This window comes from Perna viridis, chromosome 15 (assembly GCF_037379345.1).
Source record: "Perna viridis isolate PV_CMFRI_1.1 ecotype Kerala chromosome 15, ASM3737934v1, whole genome shotgun sequence".
Taxonomy (NCBI): domain Eukaryota; kingdom Metazoa; phylum Mollusca; class Bivalvia; order Mytilida; family Mytilidae; genus Perna; species Perna viridis.
In genome coordinates this window covers 12972819-12998922 of record NC_142459.1, presented here as the reverse complement: position 1 = coordinate 12998922, position 26104 = coordinate 12972819, and the positions used below count along the sequence as shown (strand labels likewise).

Sequence of the window (26104 nt, the reverse complement as noted above, 5' to 3'; positions counted from 1 at the left end):
CATACATGTGTTTCAGCTTTCGTGATTGTGAAAACAGTATCTTGAGGAAAAAGGAGAATTTTTGGAACGATTGGTATTTTTTTGTCATTTAGAAGCACTGTCTTCTACATAATTATTCAGATAAAACATTGTATGATTTTGTTTTTGTCTTGTCTTTTTTTTATGTTCACGTACATCCATCAATAGTTATAAATACGACCTCTTAATTGTAATTATTTAAAATTAGACATGCGCTCTTGCTTCGTTTTCTTTACAATATCGACGTAAAAAGACACAAACTTCGATATGACTGTTTTATTATTTTCCATGCATAGGTCCAGAATATTGAAAAGCTGAAAAGAAAACAAAATCTTATTTGGTTACAGTTCAGTGAAAAGAAAGTAGACGTGAAATTTGTCCTATCAAGGATTTACGGTAGTATTTATTGTAATTGTAACTACTGTATGGAGTTCTGGGTGTAATTTCATTTGTTTTTATTGGATGTCAGATGGTCATGTATATATTTCTCTGCCTGACGTTTTACTGCCCAAATCAAAACTTGTAAAGGAATTTATAAAGATACAGAAATGTTGTATTTATGGAAGAATATGGACGATGGGTTTTGGAAAAAAATATGTAATCATAGAAATTATTCTTCTTTAACTTGTTGATGATGTACAAGTACTTGTATTGGATAAGTCGTTTCTCAAAAACGAAGGCGTAGAAGATGAGGATTTAATAAAACTTGTCGAAAATGCAAGCCTTTAGAGACCAAAGTTGCCATAGAACGTTCACCGACCGGATAAAGTATTCATTATCCGAAAACAAAGGTGCATACACGTGATGGAACAAATTCATTGTCCAATCTAAAAAAAAAAGACGGAACCAAATAATTTGATAAAATATAGAGTGAAATCTATCTTAACCGGATCCCTTTTAGACTTAAATAGTACTCCAGCTAAGAATCATGCAAATTCTGTAATATGTGATACACCAAAAAAAAAATGCTACACATTTTTATTTTCGTTTTTAAGTTGTTTCATGGGTCTGTATAATAAAATGCTTAATCATTCATTCCAATTCGTCTGCTCTTATGAAAACAATCCATGAAAAATCCAACAGAATATTTTAGTGTCATTTACAGAGTTATCTCCCTTAGTTTGGAAATCTACAACACGTTCTATACATTTTTTATCTCATTAGAACAAGAATTATATGAAAAGCCATACGTAACTTTCTGCATTACTTTGATCATTTTAAACAAAATATCAAAAATATGTAGGCTTTCCAGCCATGATTCTTATGTGGAGTGCTACTTAAAACTTGATTTCTGTTTAGACAAGTATCTCGTTTACATGTACATAGATTCAAATTGATTTGTAATAGAGTTTAATCAGTATCTGTTTTATTCAAGCTTACGGATTATTGAGGGTTCATATTGGACAGGTGTCACGGTATTATCTTACCTTGCGAACATTCACATCGTCGACAGTGCGGTTCGTCATACTTGATACATGACGGGTGACAATCATGGGGCATCGGGGGACAGTTTTCTAAGAGAAAAGACAAAGAAACAAAATTTTAAATTTCATTTACTTCTATTGATCAGAATATTAATACCAGTTACTTTCAATTTAGTTACTTCATTCACAATGGAATTAGTGTTGTTCCTGAAGCGGGTTTTATTACGCTTCCGTTCCGAATTTGTACAATTCATGTACAATGTACCTATATTTATATGACATATTTAATTTGATTAGAACTGACGATTTTTATTAAGTACTGTGCGTCTTTGCTGGATTGTGTCAATCCTTTATCGTTTTTGTGATCATAGGGTATCTAATTAACTGCTTCTGTCACGATATGCTTATTTCGTCACATTAACTATTACAAGACCATGATAGGTACAGTCACCGACATTCCATCCAAGGTAGACTTGTTAATATCAACATGTTGTATTTTAATACATATCACGAGAAAACTAAGTTAAGTGTCAGTCTTTGTAGGAATCAGACAGGGGGTGAAACATGGTATAAAAAAACATCGTTTAAATAGAGTAATTTGACTGCATGTGTATTTGCACCATCAGAATCAAGGAAAAAAGACAATATTTTCCATATCATGTTGGTGCATTGAGTTATTATAATTTCATTGAAATGCACTAAAAATTAACATTTCAAGCGCAGATAACTCTGTCAAAAACTCATTTTCTAACATTCTATTGAAAAAATTCTGAGCAAAGCCAGTGATACACAGATCAAATAATGGTCTTTTCAAATAGGGAAAGAATCCTTGAGTGATATTACATTGTCAGATCGGTGGGGTTTTAACATGCGTGTTTTCCCATTTTACCTGATTCTTAAAAACACTTACACTTAATTAGTCAAATACCTTTTTGAAGGTATAAACTAATTTTGTTCACTTTTAAAAAGAAATTTCAAGAGTTTACGAAAAAAGAAATCATATAAATAATAAATACACCAGATAAAGTTGCTGTTGGCTTTGGTCAAGGATACGGAATCGAGTACTACGGATCATGCAGAAATTGGTGGATAGTTAAATAAAAAGTTGGTAAATCATCCAGTGAAGGTGTTTTTCGGTGAAATTTCAATTTTGTTACAAGCTTCGTTTGACAACGAAGAAGATTTGTATCATTTATCATAGATTAGTCTTCGGTGTGATAACCAGCCATGATATTATCATCAATCAGAGGACGCTAGAATACCTTATCGGCAAAAGGTCAAATGAATGTTCGTAAATTTTAACAATTTCATTATTACTATTAGTTTAGTTATTACTTTCGTATTCTGTTTGTTTTTGTTTTTGTTTGTTTATGTTTTTTTTTATAGATTTGTTTTGTCAAAATTTTGTCCTTTGTTTTTCGGACATCGGTTGCTGATTTAACAGCAAAATATTTACCCGATCCAATGCCCATCATACGCCCACCGCTTGAATAACCTGTTCCTCCAAGGTACCCTCCTCCTCCTGCTTGATTCCCGCTTGATCCTCCATTTGTTAATAATTGTCCTACTATAACTATAAAGTACTAGTCCATATAAAATTCGGACAATGCCTATCAAGTGATTCATGGTGTAGAAAAAGCAATGGATCAGACGATGAATTTTTGGTCTAGATATGCTATATTTTTAGGTGACAATAGTTCTTTCTATATTGAGACCTATACTTTTGCGGAAGCTACACTTTAACTTCCTGCTAAAATCAACCTTATCAAACCAAATCAAGAACGATAACTCTCGCAAAGCGCTAATTTCATGTACAATCTACATAAACTTGATCTCAAAATCGCAACCCCAAAATGAAAAACTAAGAGTGGTTAAGTGATCTAAAACAGTTTCTGAACAAGTGGTTTTTGACATGCATGATGATCTATAACAGTTTTTTAATAAAAAACAAAACTGAGTTTGGTGGGCTTTTGACATGCATAAATCACCTCCTGCTTGATGTTTCTAGAGACTGCTACTTAAATCTACATGTATGAAATCAAATTCATTACTACCGTCAATCGTCGGTATAAAGCTAAAACAAACCATCAAGAACATCAAATAACAGTACGAAAATTCAGAGAAGCCGACATGACAAAGATACATGTATATAGTTTGCAGCCCTACAGTTGAAAGACTAAAAGAGATGGTTTAACGTATTTTACCTTGTTTTTGTTTTCGTTCTAATTTATTGTACATGTAATTGGAGAGCTATTTGTGAACGAACAAAAAACAAAAAAACAAAAAAACAAAACCAACAAGTCAATCAGTTATTTAGAAAAAAAATGCAAAATGAATATTAATGCGGATTCATTCCCATTAGATTAGACCCAGCATCACAATACTAGAATTGAGTACATGTAAATCTGAGTAAATGTTGTTTCTGGTATCATGAATTTGAAGGTTGCGATTGGATATATATCATGGAAGCTAAGTATTTTTCCAAGCAAATCTCTACCTATAAGAAAGTTACTGTAATAATGGATACATGTATTTTAAATATTTCGATCGTTCATGTACCTGTGCATTATTTGGAGCATATAAAAGCTGTGTCCAGATAATTTTGATACTGTCACTTAATAGAATACTACCAGCTCTATAGCTGTATGTCTGTTACACATCAGACTTGAGTTGTGACTTTTTAGAAACATTCTAGACATTTTCTAACTTAGTTCATACATAAATTAAATTCTAAAGGTTTATTCACAAGTGGCAAAACTGAAAAATTCCTACCTTTTTGAGGCTTCGCCTCCTCACAGTTATGGCAGGTTTGGGTCTGGGTCACATACACCCTCTGTGGCTGTGGTTTTGGTTTTGTTAAATAAACAACCTCAGGTCTTGGCTTGGTATAAACTATCTGAGGTTTCTGATTTTCACATCCGTTACAGGTTTGCGTCTGTGTCTGGGTTTGTACATAAACTACTCTTTGTGGTTTTGGCCGGGGCTTTTGAATGTAGACCACCTGTGGCTTTGGTTTTTGGTAGATAATATTTGGATGTGTTTCACAGTTCGTACATTCTGTTTGCTTTTGGACATATACAACTTGAGGTCTGTTAATTACCTTAGTTGTAAGAAAAACGGAATTAATATTACATTAATTTGATAAGAGGACAAGAATAACCTAGGTAAATCAGAAAGTCGATTTTGACTTCTGTACAGTGTCCATAACTGGTTAAGATATTTTAAAAATCGCTTGTTGTTTTGAATACTTTCTTATCAAGAAAAAAAAACACTAACTTTGTCAAATAAGGCATTTTTCTAAGGTTGAATTCAGTCTAATATATTACTTAAGCATACCCAATATTTCATATTTAAATAATTACGAGCAAGCTAATATCATGTATGAAAAGTCTAAACCACAATAACTCTGAGCAGAACCAAAGTTAGCATGTTTCGTCTGACGTTCACTGAATAATAAGGATAACGGTTTCACAGTTTAGCTTAATCAGTTTTACCTGTGGTTTCATGGTTTCACACCCATGACAGGTTTCGGTCTGTGGTCGAACTACGACATATTGTTTTGGTGGCCTGATATACTGGGGCGGTCGTACATACTGCGGTCGTTTGACATACTGAGTTTTAAATCTGTCAATATCGTCACAATCTACACATTCTAGAGAAGATTTGATAGATCACAAGTAGGTGATTTATCGGTATTTTAGAATTTATTTTATTAATGGAAGAGAAGAATGTTCTATTTGCATGTATATTGGTATTTACTGCCCCGTAGTATTCATTCGTGTGTGTTAAGTTTTAAAAGGGTCATTACCATACAGTATAATTGCTCATTTTAGATTCTTCAATGAAAAAAAATCATACATATGTCGACGACAAAATCAAGTGACTGCCCTTGAGCGGATCCAAGGAAATCCGTGATATATATTGGGAAAAGCGCTTCCACCTAAAAAAAGGGGGGAGCCCCTCAATTCCATGGGAACAGGATATTTGTTGCATTATCTCATTATTTTGCACAGTTCTTCCTTCAAAAATGGTCTTGCCTATCTTCGCTTTACGCCCTATCCCAAACTGTAATTCTGGATCCGCCCATGCGTCAGCACTCTACAATGAGTTAAACCGTTACCTGTATTAACGACTTGTGTCTGTACGGCAATCAAACATTCGCACGTTGGACAGCCGTCGGGTCCACATTTATACCCTAGCTGACAGCTGTTGGGACAAGAGAATGTGTTTAAACATTGAACTGATTGTGGTGAGATAACCTCTTTCACTTGTAAACCTACAACTAAATTTAGAACAATGGTGTTGTTATTCATTGGTTAGCTTTAATATTCGATAGAATCGTCTATATAATTTTTTAACTGATTTTTTTTTTATTATTTTATTTTATTTTTTTTTATTTTTCTTATCAACTCATATATATCACAGATTACTAGTATTTGATAATAACTAAAACAGTCCATGTATCACAACTATTTGTGATAAAAACAAATTTAGAAATAGTGTATAGCGTTTTCTATATTGGACCAGTCACGTGTCTGAATTCATTGTATCTTATCGTTGCAATTGCCCGGATGTAACGCCAATGCAAAGAAAAACAAGGCTTGTCTTTTATTAGTAGTGCCTTAAGATATTTTTTTACATCAAATATAACAATATTTATACAATGTAACGGTTACTTTTCGGAGGGATGAAATATACACTCCATCAGGAAACGCATGGTAATGAGATCTGCGAAATAGGTTGTTCCCAACAATAGAATACCTAGTCCTACCATTTTCATTCTAATTTTATTTTTTGAAAACTTTACAGATAGGGCAAGAGGAATTAAAGATGTTCTTGTTGTTCGCTATGATAATAACCAAAGCCCTTCGATAGTTTTCTTTTTTGTCTCCAAGAATACATTTACCTTGTGGATGAATACATTCACAGATAGGACAACCATCTGCTCCACATTTGTAACCAACGTTACAACCGTAATCGCACCTGAATGACGTAGTACAGGTAAAACTGTTGACAACAGGTTTGTATGTTTGTACGTGTGTTGTATACACATAGTGTTTCTTTGGCGGCTGGACAACTTGTACCTGGGGTTGAACTGCAAAAGAAGCATGTCTTTATACTTTAGTATTTTATTTCTAAAGTGTTACCAATGCAGTAAAAGAACTGCGTTTGTATCAAGACGCTTTAATGTATAAAGTTGATTCAGTAAACAAGAGCATTGCATTCGACAATTGTGAAAAGTAGATCACCCGCCTCACTCCTACAACATCTAATACGCATTATCAATTCTGTTCAAAATCGTCATTGGCTCGAACCGCTCTTTAATCATGATTTTTATTGGCTTTTTTATAATACGGAATTTCTACTCATAAAATTAATAAAACATAGTCTTTCCGTCTATCTCCGTCATGCTAAACTTGTATCGGTAGACGAGGTGAAAAAAACATCTACAACTCTTTCATTTTCTTTTCCACAGTACTTCATCGTTAAAAACTGTTTCCATTTTCAATGAAGAAACTTTTGATTTGTTTTTTGTTTGAATGGCGACATTATGAAATAATTGATTCAATGTAGTTTTTCATATGAAGCCGAATAGAGGACTTTGGTTCAGTGGTGTTTTAATTCAGGAAACCACATGTACCATAAACATATTGTTTCTTCGGAGGACATGTACATTCCTGGCAGCCATCAGTTTGGACTGCCCCCAACTGGTACCCTGTTTCACATGTCTGCATACACAAAGTTGTAGCTGTACACTCCTTTTGCTTCTGTACAACATACGTGATTTGATTTGTAGCCACTTGATTGGTCACGTGGTGTGTAACAGAACCACCCGTTGTACTGCCGGTAAAACCCCCAGCGGAAGTTACACTGCCAGTTACCGCGCCGCCGCCGTATCCATATCCTGGGAAATATTTTCAGGAGTTTATCAAATCTACAGGTAACACATAAATTATACCACAACACAATTGCTAAATTTTCAAAAATGCTACTCCTGAATGTAAGCCATTTTTTCCATTAAGTGTACATGTATTTTGTCGATGTTTAGAGAAAAGAGAACAGATATTCAAAATGGCCAAGCATATCGAAATGTACGTGTATGTTAGGATCAATAGATGCAATGATTGATAGACCTGCTTTACATTATTCATTTCAAAGACTCGGAGAAAAAAAAAACGAACATTTTTTTAAACTTGGCTAGTACATAAAGAAAATATTAACCTGGTCCAGATTTGCATGTACAGGATCTGCACCCATCACTCCCTACTGATCCTAGCGTGTATGAGTTCTTACAGGACGCCATACACATGAGTTGACCTAAACACTGACTTCCGCCGGAAGTGTTCTTCGTACTTGTCTGGTAGTTTCCGGTTGTAGATGACATGATCCCAGACATGAGATTGTTTTGTGGCAATGCCATACCAGCAGCTGTGGACAACACATTTTTGATACTTAGGCTTAGGAATTCCATGTTATTCTGTAAGCATGGTGCTAAATTGGGTCTCGACTCGCGCAATTGTAATACACGAAGCAAATTAGTACATGTACATATAGGATACACACAAAAATTAATTGAATATAGTAGTTTCGGTGTTATGTAAATTGACCTATGACCATTAATCACCAATTGCATAAATGTAATAACGTGTTTAAATTCTAGAATTTTCTGTGATACAAATGCATACTTAAGGGACTTTTTTTTGCATTTTTAAAATGTAAAATAATGAATAAATAAATTGTACAAACTTAAATATAAAATTTACCCACCTGGACCACAAGGACAAGAATGACACCCCATTTCATCGATGATTAAACACCACCGTGGACACACTATCTTTTCACGGACACATCCAAAACTGGACCCGCTAAACATTGATTTATGCCCAGGAGAATGTGGTCCAGCCATTGCAGGGTTCATGTTCTGTCCTCCTCCTGTCAATGGCCCCCGCATGGGTCCTCCTCCGCCCATCATTGGTCCCATTCCTGGACCTCCCATTGGACCATGATGAAATGGGCCGCCCATCGGACTTCCTCCCATATTGCGAGCTCCGCCGCCTGGACCACTAGGTAATCCCATTGGCATGTTAAAACGTTTACTTATTTTTGATCGAACGCGTTCGGAACGAAAACTGTGACCAGATTCGTCGGCAAAACACGCTACAATACAATATATTTTTTTTAATATATACAATGTATGTACATGTACATGTACATGTTAAACAATCACATTTACCGATACATGTCAAATATTCACTAATTAGCGCTGCTCTTGGCTATGAAAAATTATTGTAACGGACTTCTGAATAAAATATATTCAAATTAAATCGCGTCTGTTTGTAAAAAAATCTTTGCGTATGTATATGTAGTATAATTAATAGTTTTTGGGAGGCTTTTTTATTTATCTTTTTCGCATCCCTTGTGGTATGTTAAAATATAACTGTCTAATAAAAAATGCCTCACTAAAAGGAGTTGTGTACATGGATATGAAGACGGCTATATATCTAGCTACATGTACAGAATAATTTTATACGAGTCCGTGCACCTTACCTGAAGCTAGAAAAACAAATCCTACGTATTGTGAAGCGATCATACTTCTCAAATTGTTACTTTTCAAAACTACAAATATAAATTTTCAGCAAGTCCAGTCTGTGGTCACTACATATTTCCGTTATTTTCGTATTGATTTCTTTGGTCTTAAGATACACGATGATCCAGATAAGTCTGATGACCACCGTGTTGCCTTTCTCTGACTAGCAGTATCTTTCGATGAAAAAGAAACTGATAAATTCGGGGGGTATTAAAAGATATTGAAACCATCTGTTAAAGAAAGAAAAGCAGGTGTTTCAATAAATAAAATGTACATGTAAACTTAGATACAATGTACATGAACATGTAGCAATCAAGTTTTGATATCATACATTCAACAAAATACATCAACATTCTTAGATGTTCATTGGGCCTTTCACAGCTTGCTTTATGGTATGGGTTTTACCCTTCATTAAAGGCCGTGTCGTGTTGAAGTTTAACTGTTCGTCGCTTGTTGCTAGACTTTTCTAGCATAACTGTCTGATTGGCTATCATATATCAAATCTCCTATTTTGTATTGATAGTGTTATTTTGTCGCTACTGATTTGATTCATGATAATTATTCATTTACTTTAATTTCTCCATTTTCTTCTTTTTTAAAAAAGAGCTAAATGTATGAATTGGCTTACACAACTATATATTTTTGGTGTAGATGTATGTACGTAAACAGTGAAGTTTAGAGGTTTTTAAAAGTTAAAATTATTTTGTTTAAATTTGTTTAGGATACAATTTGATTTTTCCCAGTTTATTTTTTTTTTCTCATTTATAATCTGTCCTTGTTTTAGACTGTTGCTTGCTTCCAGAAAAGACACTCAAGAGTCTCTGAGTTTCACCAAAATAGAAAAAAAAGTCTTACTAACACTGAAATCAATTAGACACGTAAATATAATTATACAGACAATCATAACGTCTAGTAGAACTGTATACCCTTATCTTAATTATTTTCCCCCTTTCCGTGTTATTACCTTTCCTGCACGCATGCCATTGTACAAGACAATACATATAGATAATTAACCAAATAAACGTTTGCATTCACAAGCGCATTTAAGTTTTTTTTTTCATTGAGCTTCTTTATTTATTTTGTTGCGCGAAATTTGGATAGGATTCAAATTGATCATGTGATTAAACCCTAGATACTGCAGTGCATAATATGTCATTCAAACTTGTGGTAAATTAGTTTCTTTTTCTTTTCTTTTTGTAACTATTTTGGAATATTTAACAAGTGTTTTAACATTGTACAACGCAGAATCACACACCGTCGTTACGCAATGGATCGAAAATCTCAAAACCGTATTAAGAGAAATTTAGTATTCATCAAAGAAAATATAACTCAATTCGGTCGAGTGATGGACAAACTGATTGAGCAAGGTGCAATAAGTATGGACGAAAAGGCCGAAATTATGAGAGACAAGAGCATCGACAACCAATGCCACTCACTACTGGAAATATTAATAAAACGTGGTGGGTTTGGTGAATTCATTGAAGCTCTCAAAGTTTCGAGAAATGATCACGTTGCCACAAGGCTTTTGGAAACAGACGGAGGATACCAAGGTACATGTATGTCATATTGTCACTCATGTAAGTGATGCAACGGTGATCATACTGTATATTTTTTATCTTGATATGTGTAAGATACATGTAGGTACATTGTAGTACACAGTTCATTGTATGCACTTATCCGGAAACAGATGCAGGATTTTTTCAGATGTGAAGACATCAACTGATTCAGTGTCTTGCATGACAAAAACTAAACAACAATTTTATACACTCGCCTTTCGACAAATCTATAACACCCCTCATTTGTTTCCCCTGTCTATCTCAAAATATTTTTTAAAGATTTCAAAATTTAATTTTCATTATATTAGGAGGCTCCCTCGTGCCTATTTTTATCGCTTGTTTTTACATCAAGTTGAAATTAACAGATGCTGTTGTTCGCCCGAGCGATGCATAAGTCATTGCCGGGTATTTTGGCTTGAACACCCTGAAGAAATGTGAATAAGAAATGTCATTTGAATAAAATGATATTTCAATACATTTCAGGAACTCCGAAAACTGACGAAAAGAATTTTCAAGTGGATGTCGAAAAAGATCTGGCTCGAATTTCAAAACAAAATAAGGGTAAGTATTTGTTTAAAATATTCCAATACATCCTCCTTCTTCACATCTATATACATGTATTCAAAAGAAACATGTACAATGCACATGCATAAATAGTTCTAAATGTATCATATGCATCTAAATAATGGTAACAAGTTACCGAACAATAATCCGTACCATAATAAAGTCCAAAACAAATCTGGCAAAATAGAAACATGTATTACACAACTGGAGAAGCTTTCAATTTTTTTTTTCATACCATGTTTCATGTTTCATCCACTGCCTGATTCGTACAGAAACCAATATTTAAGTCTTCTTATGACCATTTTTGTGAATTTTGACAGTCACTTTTCTCTTCTTTCCGGTTCTCGGATATTTTTTGTAGAAATAATCAACAACCGAAAAACAATCAAAAACAAAAATGGACTACCTGGCCGCTGCAATAGTTCCTACAATGAAATTAGATAGAAAACCTGGAATTCCCAACTTAGTTGCTGTATTCTTTTCGAAAAGAAAACAACAAAAATGACAATTTGAACAATAACAGATCGTGGTTATTGTTGCAGCACCCAATCTGTCACCAGGACCATGTGTATTTGTCGTCTGTACATGTACATTGTACCCCATACATGTATCATATTGTCAATATTTTTTTTTTGTTTTAATTACAGAGGAATTTGAGGCTTTTTGCAGAGAAGATACTTGTCTTATGGTAATTTTTTTTCCGAACTCTTGACTTCTTCATCTATTTCTCTATATGAAATGAATCAGTGAGTTTATAGGATAATGAAGAAAAATATGACCAAGTCAATATGTACCGAGTCTGTCGTCAATTTCTCATTAAGAGATACCCATCCTTGCTTGTTATAGAAAGTCTCATGGATTTTAAAATGTGTATAAAAGTTGAGATACAGATGAGATCAGTCCTAACCTCTCAAGTTAACTGTCAGAAGAGCCGGCTCTGGGACATTTCTCAAGGTGTCTTAGAACAGTGCTAGAGCCGGCTCCTCTAACAGTTCTACGAGGACACTAGTAGAGCCGGCTCTTTTAGAACTGTCAGAAGAGCTGGCTCTGAAACTGTCCAACAGCAGTTCTAAATCTGTCATAGAACTGTTACACTGACAGTTCTATAACAGTTTTGTTAGAGGTTAGAACTGATCTCATCTGTATATACATGTATGTAATTGGCCATTTGAAATCCTTGTTACGTGTGTTTGTTACCTCGCTTGGTCTGCAGTACATTTGAATTTAATAGAAATAAAGAACATATAACTTACTCTTTATATTGTTTCAACAGAAAGTAAGGAAAATGTTAATGCGACCAATTTGGGTGGTACTGTATAATGGTGTGGTTCGTCATTATTCTTCAGAAATGCAAAGAGTTAACTTTATTGGAAATACTGTATTCATAACAATTATATTTGTGGGGGGTCCAGGGGTATGGCCACCACCACCCCGCCCCATTGTTTGCGACATTATAGTAAATTTGTTGAAAATCTTGAAAAAAAATTAGTTCAATGACAGCCTATGATACCTCTTTTAAACATCCTGGATCAGACCTCCATGATCCGGTATGAATTTATGGATCCTTCCCTGCTGTACGTGTGAACATACACGTTATCATATAATATTATTCCCGTTTTTTTTCTAAACTAGATCGATGATAACAAGGATGAAATCATACAGCTGATAAAAGACAGGGAAATTCTACGGATGAAGTACGATGAACTCGTGAAGAAGTACAAGAGACAGAAAGAAGAAAATGAAAGCAAGTCATGTGATATCAAGGCTTTGAATGATGAAATCGAGGCTTTGCAGCAAAAACTCGATAAAAAGGGACGTGAGAAGGGCGCCAAAAAGCAAAGCAATACTTTCTCTTCCGCACAAGTGCCAAAAGGGGCTTCAAAAGGTAATCTGACTAGTGCTGACGAAATCGACGGTCCGGTCGGAGTGCCCGGGAATGCTCCTTGTCTTAAGGGAGATGACGTAAACCTTGGCATGTTTTCACAACTAGACGAAACAAAAATAACAATTGAACAACTGAAAGGGGAAAACGAGCATTATAAAGATATGGTCACTACATTGGAGGATCAGATCGACGAATTAAAGGAGATTAATACCGAAAAAGATCAAACAATTATGAAAATGAGGAATGATATTGGGAAGTTGAAAATTTATATCGAGGCTGGTAAGCAGGAGCGAGAGAGATTGACTCAAGAGCTACACACAGAGATGGCGAAGAATCGACAGAGAAATGATGAGCGATTCGATGGTCTGGAAAACCAACTTGAGTTGGTATTGCAGTTCGTAAATAATGGAAAGATAACGAGAAATACAAACGAACAAGTCGGGGGATGGAAGGCATCGTCTCCTAGAAACAATAAAAAGACAAATAAAAAGTTTGGACGCTAAAGGGATTTTTAAACAACTCATTGTACATAAAGTTATATTCCAAACATTATTTTGAACTTTCAAGAACAGAGTTTAGTATATGTACCAGGTTTGTTATTTGGATGAATTCAATATTTTTTTGCTGTTGTCGTTGTTTTTGGTTTAATAGACAACAGAAGGAAGACTATGAGGTCCCGTTTGGCGCCAAATATCATCGAGAATCGAAGCCTTGACTCCTTCGTGATACGCCAGTAACACGGAATTAACCCTTTAACCGAATAGCTGTTTTCCTGGACATATGTATATACATTTATCATTAGCAATTCAAGTTTGAAATTGACTTCTAAGTAGTCTACTTTATGGAAATACTAGCCATGTGATCGGGGGCACCAAATGACGCAATGATATTGAAAATATAGTCTGTAATATTATATAAAACATTGTACACGTATATAATTTACTTACATGGTACATATGCTTACTACTTACTACGGTGGCATAATGCAGACATATGAAAGATGTTTCATGTCGTTCCCTCCAGAAACTTCAGTGTATGTTGTTCCCTCAAAATAATGTGTACAGTTGTTCCCACAAGATGTGATGTCGTTCCCATAAGTACATTAAGTAAAACTGATCTTATTCCCTCAATTCAAATTAAGTTGTTCCCTCGGGATATTTGTCGTTCCCCCAAGTTACTACATTTGTATATCGTTCACTCAAAATACTCTGTCTTTCCTCAAAACGTTATGTATTATTCACTATATATAATTATATGAAGTTGTTCCCTCAAGATATTATGTCGTTCCCCCAAGTTACATGTACTTCATTTGTATGTCGTTCACTCAGGACACTCTGTCGTTTCCTCAAAACATAATGTATATAATTCCCTGTACAGTGTATATACATTGTATATGAAGTTGTTTACTCAAGATATTATGTCGTTCCCCCAAGTTATTGCAATTGTAGTTCACTCAAGATACTCTGTCGTTCCCTCAAAACATAATTTAATATTCCCTATGAAGTTGTTGCCTCAAGATATTGTCTCGTTCTCTCAAGATGATAGAATTCATGTAATTCCCTCAAGATACTGTGTGGTTCCAACAAGATACGAATTCATTCCCACAAGCTAAGAAATCGATTTTGTTCCCTCAAGGTATTACCTAACTATATAACTATCTTGAGGGAACGATATGCTGTCGAATGAAGAACATAAGTTTCTTGAGGGAACGATATTAATATTTTGTGGGAATGATATATTATGTTGAGGAAACAAATTAACTGTGTGGGAACGATATAACTATCTTGAGGGAACGACATAACGTCTAGTGGGAACTACATAAAAACGTTTTTCACATGGCCTCATTCTACCAACGTGACATACTAACTTACTTGCTAAAAAAACAAATTTTTCATACATGTATTTTTCTTTACTTCGTTATTACATTTTAGTCTTTTTCGAACATATATGTACAATTCTATCTCCTAAAAATAATGTATTGCTTCCCCCCTCCCCCCCCCCAAAAAAAAAAAAGCGTTCTTCTTCCACTTGTTATAAACTCATATAAGTTTGTTCCAAGTTTGACAAAAGAAAATATTAAGGTAATTACTTGAGTACATATGCACATTACAGTTTTCATTTGGCAAGCAATATCATAGACTTAACAATGGCAAAAAAATTATCTACTAATTTATCTTCTGTATTTTCTAGAGATACAATACAAAATTGTCTTTTTTGAATTTCTAATTACCACACTATTATTTTCGACCTGAACAAAGAGAAACAAACAATTGGGATATCTAAAATAACAAATCAATTTAGTATTTATTAAAACCCAAAACACGTACAACCAACTAAATAAGTAAATATCGACATAACCAAAGAGCCACTTCATCCAAAATGGATCCGTGTCTTTCGAACAAAATCACGAAAAATTACGAATTTATCGAGACTAACTTGATACGTCTAACGAAAGTTATTGACAAGCTGATGGAGGATGGCCATGTGACCTTGACGGATAAGACGGAAATCCTTGGGGCACCATCAAGGGAAACCCAAATTAATGTGCTACTGGAAAAATTGATTACAGTCGGTGGAACTTCTTTTACAGCCCTAATTGAAGCGCTGAAAACAACAGGCAACGAGCGGATCGCCGACCAGATTTTGCAAACTGATTCTTCTGGTAAGAAATTACAATTATACAGTGCACGTAATACCCAGTCGCACGGACTGAAAGGTTCCTCATTTATAAAGGTAGTGTAGTATGAAATACATGCAGTGATTCGAATGTAAATATTAAATGACAGAAAATGAAACGTTTACATTTTCTGATGATCATTAGGAAGTGCATGTGTATGATACTTACATTTATTACTAACATGTACATGAAAACATTGATACTTGGTACTTCTTTTGCAAAATACTTAATGAACCTTTACTAATATTCGTATAACAAATTTTCAGTACAATATAATCAGTTTCACTTTTATTTATTTACATATAAGACGACACAGCAGTAAACAGCTATTCCAGTAAATCCCCCCGTGAAGAAACTCTCTTCAGTACTTCTGATAGTACCGTAAGTGTTGCTGTATACATTGTCGTAAACGGGACTGTACAAAAAAACTGTACAATATTGTGTCGCAAACTTGTTTACATTGTACAATACTGTTCGATGTTGTGTCCTAACTGTGTATAAAATACCCATTTTTTTATAAAATTGTATGAAATACAGTATAGTGTTGGTAGAGCGACACATTTTTTAAAGGGGACAGTTGTCAATTGGATTTTTTTTTACCATTTCGATATATGATCGAGCTTTTAAATTGTTTATATTTCAATTATACAATTATTTCCATATTTTTCCTCTTTTTATCTGTGTACAGTGTCAAGCACGATTTAAAAATAAAACAAAACTTTATGTGATGAAATGTAAAATCATTATAAAGTCTGATACCGATAAGAAGGATTTTTAATAGGAACACTATTATAAATGAATAGAAATACACTTCCCGTGCTTACATGTAAATTTTGAACATACAATGTGCATGTACATGAACAAAAAAAAACAACGGTGTTCAGCATATGTGAATATATTGGCTATTTTCAGACATGCGATTTCAGGGAGGATGAAATTCTCGGACTTTATAAGGAGAAACAGAAATACAAAGTCCAACTTGCAGACATGACAACTAAATATAAACAGCTTCAATCGGAACTCACCATCAAGGAACACAAAATAGAGACATTGAACAAAGAATTGAAGAAACTACACATTGATTTGGAAGAGACGAAGAGGAGCCTTGATAAGTTTGGTGGCAGTGATGATTTTGAGGGAGACATATTTAGACGGATGAATACTGGCACGAATACAAAAGAAATGATGAAAAAGGTAAGCATGGATTTAAAAGAAGGAAGGTTTCGGTGTACCAGCTCTTAACTTGGAAGCAAGAATTTTTTTGAATGAAACTTTGATTCTTCACAATAGATAACCCCAAATTTTGTCTGGCTGATTTTACGCGTACTTCGATAATTAGATAGAATAAAGGCAGGATCTAAACTGTCGTCCTAAAATAAATAAAATACAAGAAAGAAGTTCCATATCAAAGAATTAAAATTTGAGGATATCTTATAATCCGAAACAATTCTTGTATATATTACAAGTATAATTTCGGTTCGTATAGCAAAGGGGAAAAACAGGACTTATTTTTCTTTTAAATAACAAAAAAATATGTGATTGATGATAACGATATTATTTAAGAATGAATAAAATATAAAATGAGACACGTGGCGGATCCTAGGCGGTCGGGGGGCTGCCCACTCCCACCCCCCCCCCTTTAGAAAGAAATTGTTGAAAAATTGTGTGTTAAATCATGAAAAACAATGATCCTCACCGGTGATGCTGTGCTGTCAAGAATTGTTTTGCCCCCCTCCCCCCTCCTTACCTAACACTCTGGATCCGCCACTGGAGACCTGCAAAAACTTACATATTTTAATGATAGCGTTCAAAGGAATGCATAATTTACTCGTCCATCCATTCTACTGTATAGGGGGTACATTTGTTGTTTCGCCAGTCCATTCATTCTCCTGTATAGAGGGTACACTTTTCGTTTCGCCAGTCCATTCATTCTCCTGTGTAGAGAGTATATTTGTTGTTTCGCCAGTCCATTCATTTTCCTGTTTAGAGGGTACATTTGTTGTTTCGCCGTTGCACAGCTTTACTCCTCTGCCACACACTGTACTTTACACAAGTGTTTATAGTATGTAGTGTACGGATGTAGCTTTGCGTATTTTTAATGATCATGAGTAGCAGATAGTAACGCTTCCGCCTTATGAATTTTTTTCACAACCTGTACAGCAGGGCCATAAACCGGCGGAGTGATGCTGTATATATTGAATCAGAAAGCGGTTATAGATCTGCAAATGAGATTGTATTCCACTGTGCAGAAATCAATGTGTGCAAATTTGTTTTGTTTTGATCATATGAGGAGTATTCCAGGAATATATTCAGCGGTATCGTGTTTAGCAATTTTGACTTCTCTGCCAGTCATACTTATAAATTGTATATACTGTAGAAATAGTAAAATTTACAATAATACACTGTACGACTTAGTGATTACATGTATTCCCTATAATCGCTTTTGTTTTAGGTGAGAGATCTACAGCTCGCTCTGGATGCCAAAGAGGATGTTATCACAGGCTTACAAAAGGATCTAGACTACTATAAAGATCAACTGGACTTTGTTGAAAGGCAGCTAAGAAAACAAAAAGAAGAATGCACAGAGAAAGACGCTAGGATTATGATCCTCAGAAATCAGGTACAGTAAACTTCTCTTAACCGAATTTCTTTTAGACTATAGAATTCGGTCTGTTTGGACAGGTATACGATTTATCCAGATTCAAAATACATTTAAACTGACACAATGGGACTTCAAAATTTGTCTGGTTTAGGCAGGTTTTCGGTTAATTCTTGGTTCGGTTTAGACAGGTTTCACTGTATTAGTACTGGCGAGTGTTTTGGCAGTGCTGCCAATCTGTCTACCTACAAAAATGTAACCCCTGATGTACAATTCAAGTATTTCATGAACATTCCACTTTCTCACCCCTTCGAACAATGCCCCGCTCCGTTTGTAATGCCCTACTAGATATAAAGAGGGTATGTTGTTTTGATGTTCCCCTTCTATCCGGGCCTTCAAATTTCGTAATATTAGCATATAGAAGACAGATTTTTGTCGCATTTTTGCTGCATTTGTCACGGCAGGAAATTTTGTATTTGTCGCTTGGATTTCATTAAATAAAAGTTTCCGGTGCGGCTCTAACTTTCTGTTTGATAGTATATAAACTACACTGCGTGCAACCTCATTTTACAAATCGCAAACAAATAAGCTTGTGTTATTGCTTCGTACATTGCAGATAGGCAAGTTACAGAACTATCTTCAGGCAAGTAAACAAAGCCTTGCCAGACTTAACAACGACCAGAAAAAAATGCTAGACAACTGGGGTAAAGAGCAGCTGGAGAGATTCAAAGACATCGAAAAGAAAATGGAGGCGGGAAAAGTCGACCAATCAAAGCGCTTTAGCACTCTGGAAGATAAGATCGACATTCTTATCAAAATGATTTCCAGTAATGGAGTCCCGCCAGCGCTGATGAAGACAGTTGAGAAAGAGAAGAACAAACCAGTAACCAAGGCGAATACTAATGTTGGCAAGAAGGGAAAGTCGAATCGATACAAAAATTGAACTTTGAAGGTCAAACCTTGCTAAACAAAAGTTATTTTTATATTACTTGGGACACGTACGACAAAGTCATGACAGATGACTGCTTTGTTAGTTGTAGCTGTAAGGGAAGGAATTCGTTATTATCATAACTTCGTGGAATTCATTTGTTATGGTTTAATTTGGCTTATATGCAAAAATGACTTTACATGTAAATTGCAATGAAAAGTGTATTGTTTTGTGATCAGTACACAATTTTTTTTACTTATTAGTTGCATGGTTTGATCAAAATAAATATATTAGAACCAGTTCTTACACTCTTCTAGTTTTTTAATAAGAAATCCTGAAAACCCAAAAATCAGTGGCTGATTTATGATGTTCCCGACCCATCCCCCGGTCCCATTTTTGAAAATATACTTAAGTTCATACTTAAGTTCGGCAAAATTGGAACCACTTTTCAAAATATCAGACTGGATCTGCTTTGAGAATATTCCTATTGTTTTCTGTGTTTACTCGCACAGTATTCATAAAGGACCGATTTTCTGGGTGTCTCAGGGAAAATATACTCTGTTCTAGACTTACATTAATGTAACTTCATAATACATGAAATACTTAAGGCAAACGGAAAACAATGCTATTGAAAAGGTACATGTATTTTCTGGAAATGTACACTGAAACCTGTCTAAACCCAACCCTGAAGAATTGGAAACCTGTCTAAAGCAGACACTTTTAAAAGTCTTCATATTGATATACAAGTACTTTAACCTGAGTTAACAAAATACCTGTATAAACCGAACTAATTTTAAAGTCCAAAAGAGATTCAATTTAGGCAGATTTCACTTTAATGCAAGGGGCACAATATATTGCACATGTACAAAATGATGAAAATGAGACGACGTTTACGATCAATATACTGAAACTTACAAAATACACACAGAAAAATGAAAATAAAACAACTACATTTTTTTGTACTGTATAAATGTACCTAGCCCTAACTAGGCACGTAACATGGAGAGTACAGACAGGTTTGTCGGATGGGGTAAATGTACATGGTTATTTGCCATAAAAAAAATCTAAAACACACAATTTCTTTAATGATGGTTACTGCAATATTTTTGGTCTTTAGGCCGTATTTTTCTCCTTTTTTATTTGTAAGGGTGCATTTTAATTAATTAACCGACGCAACTTTAAAATAAAACTGTCTTTAAAATGTGTTTATATTACTCAATTAACACATAAATAAAAGGCTTTCAAAAGTAGAAATCCGGTTATCAAAACAATAAAAAAAAAATGTCACACTGATTTTAAATGATTCAATGAACCATAAGTCTCTTAATATCATATTTCTAATGTCACGTTTTTGTCTAATGATTGTATATATAGTGGTTTCACATGTAGTTGTTTAAAAAATGAATTCGTTTGAAGCCAAATGCATTACGAAAAATCTGCTCTACTTCAAAGAAAATGTTACACAACTAGAGAAAATACTTGATAGATTAATAGAGGATGATTGCTTGGCAATGGAAGAAAGGGAGAATATTCTGGCATCAAAAACGACGGACAAACAATGCCATAAACTCCTCGACATTTTGCTAAAAAGGGGAGGTAATGCGTACAATTGTTTGCTTGATGCTCTTGAGTGCTCCGGAAATCACCATATTGCGATGAAATTCAGACAAACTGAAACAGTCAGAGGTAAGTGGGCTATCATTTTGTTATTTAGGGATAGGACGGGATACATTTGTCGAATTTTCCTGTTTTATTATTTTTCTCTCGGCATAATTACGTTTCTGTATTTTTTTATGGAAAGTATGTTAATTTATGTTTTTGATTTATTGTTATAGAGAAAAAGGACTCGTTCTGCCTTCATATTACAAAGTGTAACCACCCACTACTCCAAACACAAAAATCCTATGAACGGTTCTCAAATTTCTTCAGCTTTAGCTTTAGGGTTTCCGCAACCGCCCCCCCCCTTCCCACCACACACACACACACACACACACACATCCCGAGAATCACGAATTGCCACTTTTAATTACGGGTATCCATTTAAAAAGGACATATTCGAAGATTGTTTATTTATAAAAAAAAAAAAAAAAACAATAACAAAAAAACAAAACAAAACAAAACAAAAATCAAATTATCAATTACTATCCTTCCTCTTTTAGTACAATTGACAGAAAATTATACTTTAATTTGGACTTAGCTTAACTAGTAAAAACTAACTTATTATTTTAATTAAGAACGTGAGTTGTCTGTTCTATTCTTATTCTATGTCAAATCCCTTTCCGCATATGCAGTTTTGAATTGTTTTTAAATGATAAGATCGCTTTATTGACATACAATGCTGGTAGTTTCATTTAAAGTCTCTTACACTTTATGTGATCTCCAGTTGTCCTTTCAAATAATTGGAAGCGTTCAAGAACTGTGTCAGTATAAATAAAATACTGGATTGGGTGAAGGCCCTGGGTGATTGTTTTTTTTTCGAATTCGATTTCCTAATAAATGGGTAACATTTTACATTTTTATGTCGAAGATACGTGTACACGTACGATGACCAAATTCTAAATCCCTCTTTGAAGGTACAGGTACACGTCCAGTTGTCCAATCTAAATCCTCCTTAGAATGTACATGACATTTACGTATCCATACACAAATGCATATTCATGCCACCTGAACTAAAAAATTCAGTATTGGAATGCTTGATATAAGACAAAAGCTTCTTATCTTCAAATTTAAGATAGAGGACATACATAATAATTTTTTGAAAACTTTTTGATGCACCTTCCCAACAAAGTTCAAGACTCTTATAACTCTTGGCTTGGATTTACATACATAATTTTTATTTTTAAATTCATTTATTTAATATACTGTTTTGACAACAAATTCTTCCGATTTTGAGTAGGGGTAATTTTATGATGCCCATTTGTGTTAAAATGTACAGGGAATGTTAAATCAGAACGGAAGTGGGATATTTAGCGCTATAAAACCTAGTTTAACCCATCTTGAAATGCCTGCACAGATACCAAGTTAGAGCGGTGGTTTCCAGCTTTCCGTTTTATACCCTGATATTGCAATTTGTTATACAGTTTTGTTTTGACTACTGCCTAGATTTTATCAGTTCGGTAATATTGTTATTGTCTTTCATTTAAGTACCATTCTGTGTAAGAATCAGGCAATGGGTGGCGCATCATAATTCTCAATTTGGTCTTTTTTGCCTTGAATATATTCAATACATCTAGAAAACAACTGAAAAGCTATCAAAATTTATCCTGAAGCATCTGTGACGGAGATATTTCTGGACTGCTTATATCAAAAAAGTGCGGGAAAAATTTACCCGCCACATTTCTATAGTGCATTTCGACTTAATATCCCCTATCAATATCTTAAAAAGGCAAATTTTACAAAAAAACATTTATGGTTATTTCTGAAGATTATCGGGAATAAATATTTGGTTAATGCAATAAAATCTGTTTATTTTTATTTCATGTGCCACACCTTATACACATTTTGCATAATTCTTAGACAGAGAAGTACTTAAAACATATTTAATTAATTCCAATTTGTTAACTGGAATACACGTATTTTTTTCTACATTAACAGAAGATCACCGTTTCTATCCAGAGTCAAGAGACGATACTTATACAGTAAATACCATGGTAATCTAAACCTACATATACGTGTACATGTATACATAGTATTACCATATGTATATTATTTTACATCTAAGAACCAAACACTCTTAAAGACCATGTATGTGTATTGTACAATGTACATGTAAATATTGCAAAATGTACCTTTTGAACAGCAACATTTGATATGAATTGAATTGCACATGTACCCACAATGCAATTTTACACAGCTGCAAAACTATACACGAAAGAAAGCAATGAAACGGGGCACATATTTCAATACAGGAGCTTTGAACTGAGATATCTATTCTAAAATTAGATCCCTTTAGAAGTTTGTCTTTGTGTATCTTGTCCTCAAGCTTACCATTCTTTCACCTTTTTCTGAGTCCCAAGCAAGGCATACTTGTATGTATTTATAAAGTGTGTTATGAAAATGCCAAACATTATGTGCACATACGTACATGTACAAAAATGTACATACGTCTTTATACTTTAAAACTTCGCTGGCTAATGTACATGCACATGTACAGCATTGTAGACGGTGATACACAGCCAAAGCATGATGCAAACAGAACAGTGAACACAAAAATAGAACGATCTAAGAGTACATGCTTAGAATTAAGTAAACAGCTATCAAAAATGTACAGGTAACAAGTCGCCAAAAAGAAAAAAAATCAAGAGCATGAACGAGGATTAGCGATAAAGCAAGCGTTCTGTACTGTCTGTAGGCTAACAATTATCACGTGGTTGGTACAGCTAGGGGGCACTATTAATGTCCTCTTAATAAAATAAATAAAAGCAATGAAAAAACAGACACACAGGAACATACTTATAGAAAATGGCTATCCAGTTAAGTTCCCTAATCTTCCCTGTACATCATTAAAATGTCGTCTCCTTTTAAGGTTGAGTTTGATGAGGACGAGATAATCCAACTTTGTGAAGAGAGAGAAATGTATCATGATCGGGTAAAAGAACTCGAAGTAAGCTGCAAGCTTCTACAGAACGAAAATGAACTGAAAAATCGTCAGATTGAAAAACTGAGGGATGAAGTTGGAGTATTAAAGAAGACCTTAGAAACCGGATATGATGCAGTTGATAATGCCGATACTAATTGTGCCGAACATTTGCGCATGGTGAAGGAAGTTGAGATGCAGTGCAAAGCTTATGAAGAAGAGAATAACCACTTACAAGTTGTTCAACGGAGTCTTCACGAAACAATCAGTGAAAAAGAAACTACAATTCAAAATCTAAACCAAGAGAAGACTTTCTACAAACAACAAATGGATCAGCTTAGGACCGAGATAAAACGGTTAAGACAAGAAAACGCTGCGAAAGATGCTAAAATAAAACTACTTTCTGAGCAGACGAGACAGCTAAAAACAGAACTTCAAAATACCCGCCGTGCATTGGAGAAAATGGGATCGGAATCAAAGGCTACCGTTGAACAGATGAGGGCAGATCATGCTAAACGGTTCAATCAACTCGACAATAAACTTGATTGTGTCATGAAAATGTTACAAGCCTCCAAAATGGCAGACAAAAATACGGGCCAAAACACAGAAACAGCAAAAACCGCGCGAAAACAAAGCGTATCCTCTGGTAAATCTGACAACCGACCAGACGGAACTTTAAAGGCGAAACCACCTCAAAATAAAGGAAAAAAAAATTAGAGACCTGTAATAATAAAAGTTGCGTGATGATTTTTATACATTTACTTTCGTACACTACTGTTGAAATGTTGGGTACTGATTTCGTTTTTGTTTTATGGTTGCATGTTATGTATTACAATTGCTGAATAAAGTGAAACATTTACAAGTACATGTACATGTACATGTATCATAAAAATGGAAAGCTGGTCATACAAGTACATGTACAGTTGTTTGTAGATTTGACAATAGATTTACAGTACATCAGTTTTTAATATTTCTTTCAGATTTATTTTTTGCTTTTTGTGTTAGCGCGGACTTTCGATGCACTCATTTGTACATTAAATGTACATTTTTAATTAGTCTATGATTTCAGATATCACAATGGATTACGATAATAGGTACATTGTAGAATTTACACGTGCATGTACACATGTTTCTGTCGCTCTTGATTCCATGAAACTTGTCTGATGACCGTCTGTTTGTCTGTTTGTCTGTATATAAACTATTCTACATTGTACATATACCATCGAATCTACAGTTGTTATACACCAGAATCCCATATGATAAATTATTTTCTCGTCTACTTTCAATTCATCAAATTTGATATCAGCTTAAAGCATTATTTCAAAATTTTAAAGGTAAATTAGTTTTAGTGTGAAGTAACTATGGTATTCAAAAATTAAACGGAATAGGACAAGACAAAAACGGCAAAAATATATATCTGGACATACCACTCTGAGTTAAAAATAATGTACATTCATGTGCAATGTATATCACTGTATTGTACATGCTCTGTTTCTGACGCAGTCGGTATAGTTTCGCTCTTTACCCTTTGACCTTTAAGACGCTCTTTTATGGAAACGCAAGTCACCTGATCGCAATTTGTTTCCCGATTGGCAAAATACTGATAACTTACTGGCGTTCGAAAAAAACTATCGAAAATGGTGGCATGTGTTATTTACTGAATGAAGTGTAGAAAACTACAAGTACAAGAACAAATTGTACTGCACCGGCTATCTTTTTTAAGATATTACTTGTTTATTAATTCATTGTTTTTTACGCACTTCCTAAATGGTGCATGTACACACATGTATATTCATGGGAATCGACATTAAAAAAAATTGAATTGGTTTCTTTCTTGAAATTTATATTCGTGGATTTGTGTAAAACTTCTACATGTAGGTGCACATAAATCTACTCTTCGATCGGAATTTCAACTTGTGGTTTGGCCTACATTGTAAACTGGAACATTACGAAAGCTGGTAACCGGAGAACACTTCTTCTGATATCTTTATTTAGTATGTAATATTTTCCGTACATCTCACTATCCAGTGGCAGACCACTTGCGTAATTTTGAGAACATGAATACATATCAGTAGCGAGCAGGTCATTGGCAAGCGCTGCTTATTTACCACTTACGTGATATATGAAAGATACATGTATTGCGTCAGATTGTCATTTCGAGCAAGCAACCCGATATCCTATTGTGTCCGAGTTATTAAATTCCTCCTGAATCTGTAAATTGCAGGCAAAATTTTGATAAAATGTTGTATGACAAGTTGGAGGTATGCACACTTGTTAATTACGTCTTAG

The 26104-nt window shown here is 34.4% G+C and overlaps 4 protein-coding genes across 5 annotated transcripts; 3 read left to right on the top strand and 1 right to left on the bottom strand.

The window, feature by feature from the left end:
* Window positions 1-286: 286 nt before the first annotated feature.
* LOC148596989 (uncharacterized) lies at window positions 287-9464 on the bottom strand. 2 transcript variants are annotated; one of them, XM_088563393.1, is made up of 11 exons: window positions 8991-9464; window positions 8211-8600; window positions 7665-7871; window positions 7084-7347; window positions 6349-6537; window positions 5563-5724; window positions 4937-5094; window positions 4215-4542; window positions 2899-3015; window positions 1446-1532; window positions 287-332 (listed from the first exon to the last, which is right to left on the bottom strand). In XM_088563393.1, the coding sequence occupies exons 1-11, from the start codon at window positions 9031-9033 to the stop codon at window positions 298-300; spliced, it is 1980 nt and encodes a 659-aa protein (XP_088419519.1). In that variant the 5' UTR covers window positions 9034-9464; the 3' UTR covers window positions 287-297. The 2 variants fall into 2 exon arrangements, with proteins under 2 accessions (XP_088419519.1, XP_088419520.1); XM_088563394.1 differs by lacking the exon at window positions 7084-7347.
* Window positions 9465-10167: 703 nt separating this feature from the next.
* Window positions 10168-15032, top strand: LOC148596988 (uncharacterized). Its single transcript, XM_088563767.1, has 4 exons — window positions 10168-10580; window positions 11070-11147; window positions 11798-11838; window positions 12783-15032. The coding sequence occupies exons 1-4, from the start codon at window positions 10298-10300 to the stop codon at window positions 13536-13538; spliced, it is 1158 nt and encodes a 385-aa protein (XP_088419893.1). The 5' UTR covers window positions 10168-10297; the 3' UTR covers window positions 13539-15032.
* Window positions 15033-15166: 134 nt separating this feature from the next.
* Window positions 15167-19541, top strand: LOC148596987 (uncharacterized). The gene is made up of 5 exons (XM_088563768.1): window positions 15167-15697; window positions 16020-16093; window positions 16625-16906; window positions 18165-18332; window positions 18928-19541. The coding sequence occupies exons 1-5, from the start codon at window positions 15415-15417 to the stop codon at window positions 19252-19254; spliced, it is 1134 nt and encodes a 377-aa protein (XP_088419894.1). The 5' UTR covers window positions 15167-15414; the 3' UTR covers window positions 19255-19541.
* Window positions 19542-20591: 1050 nt separating this feature from the next.
* Window positions 20592-24713, top strand: LOC148596986 (uncharacterized). Its single transcript, XM_088564033.1, has 3 exons — window positions 20592-20925; window positions 22834-22889; window positions 23765-24713. Exons 1-3 carry the CDS (start codon window positions 20640-20642, stop codon window positions 24530-24532), a joined length of 1110 nt encoding a protein of 369 aa, XP_088420159.1. The 5' UTR covers window positions 20592-20639; the 3' UTR covers window positions 24533-24713.
* Window positions 24714-26104: the final 1391 nt, after the last annotated feature.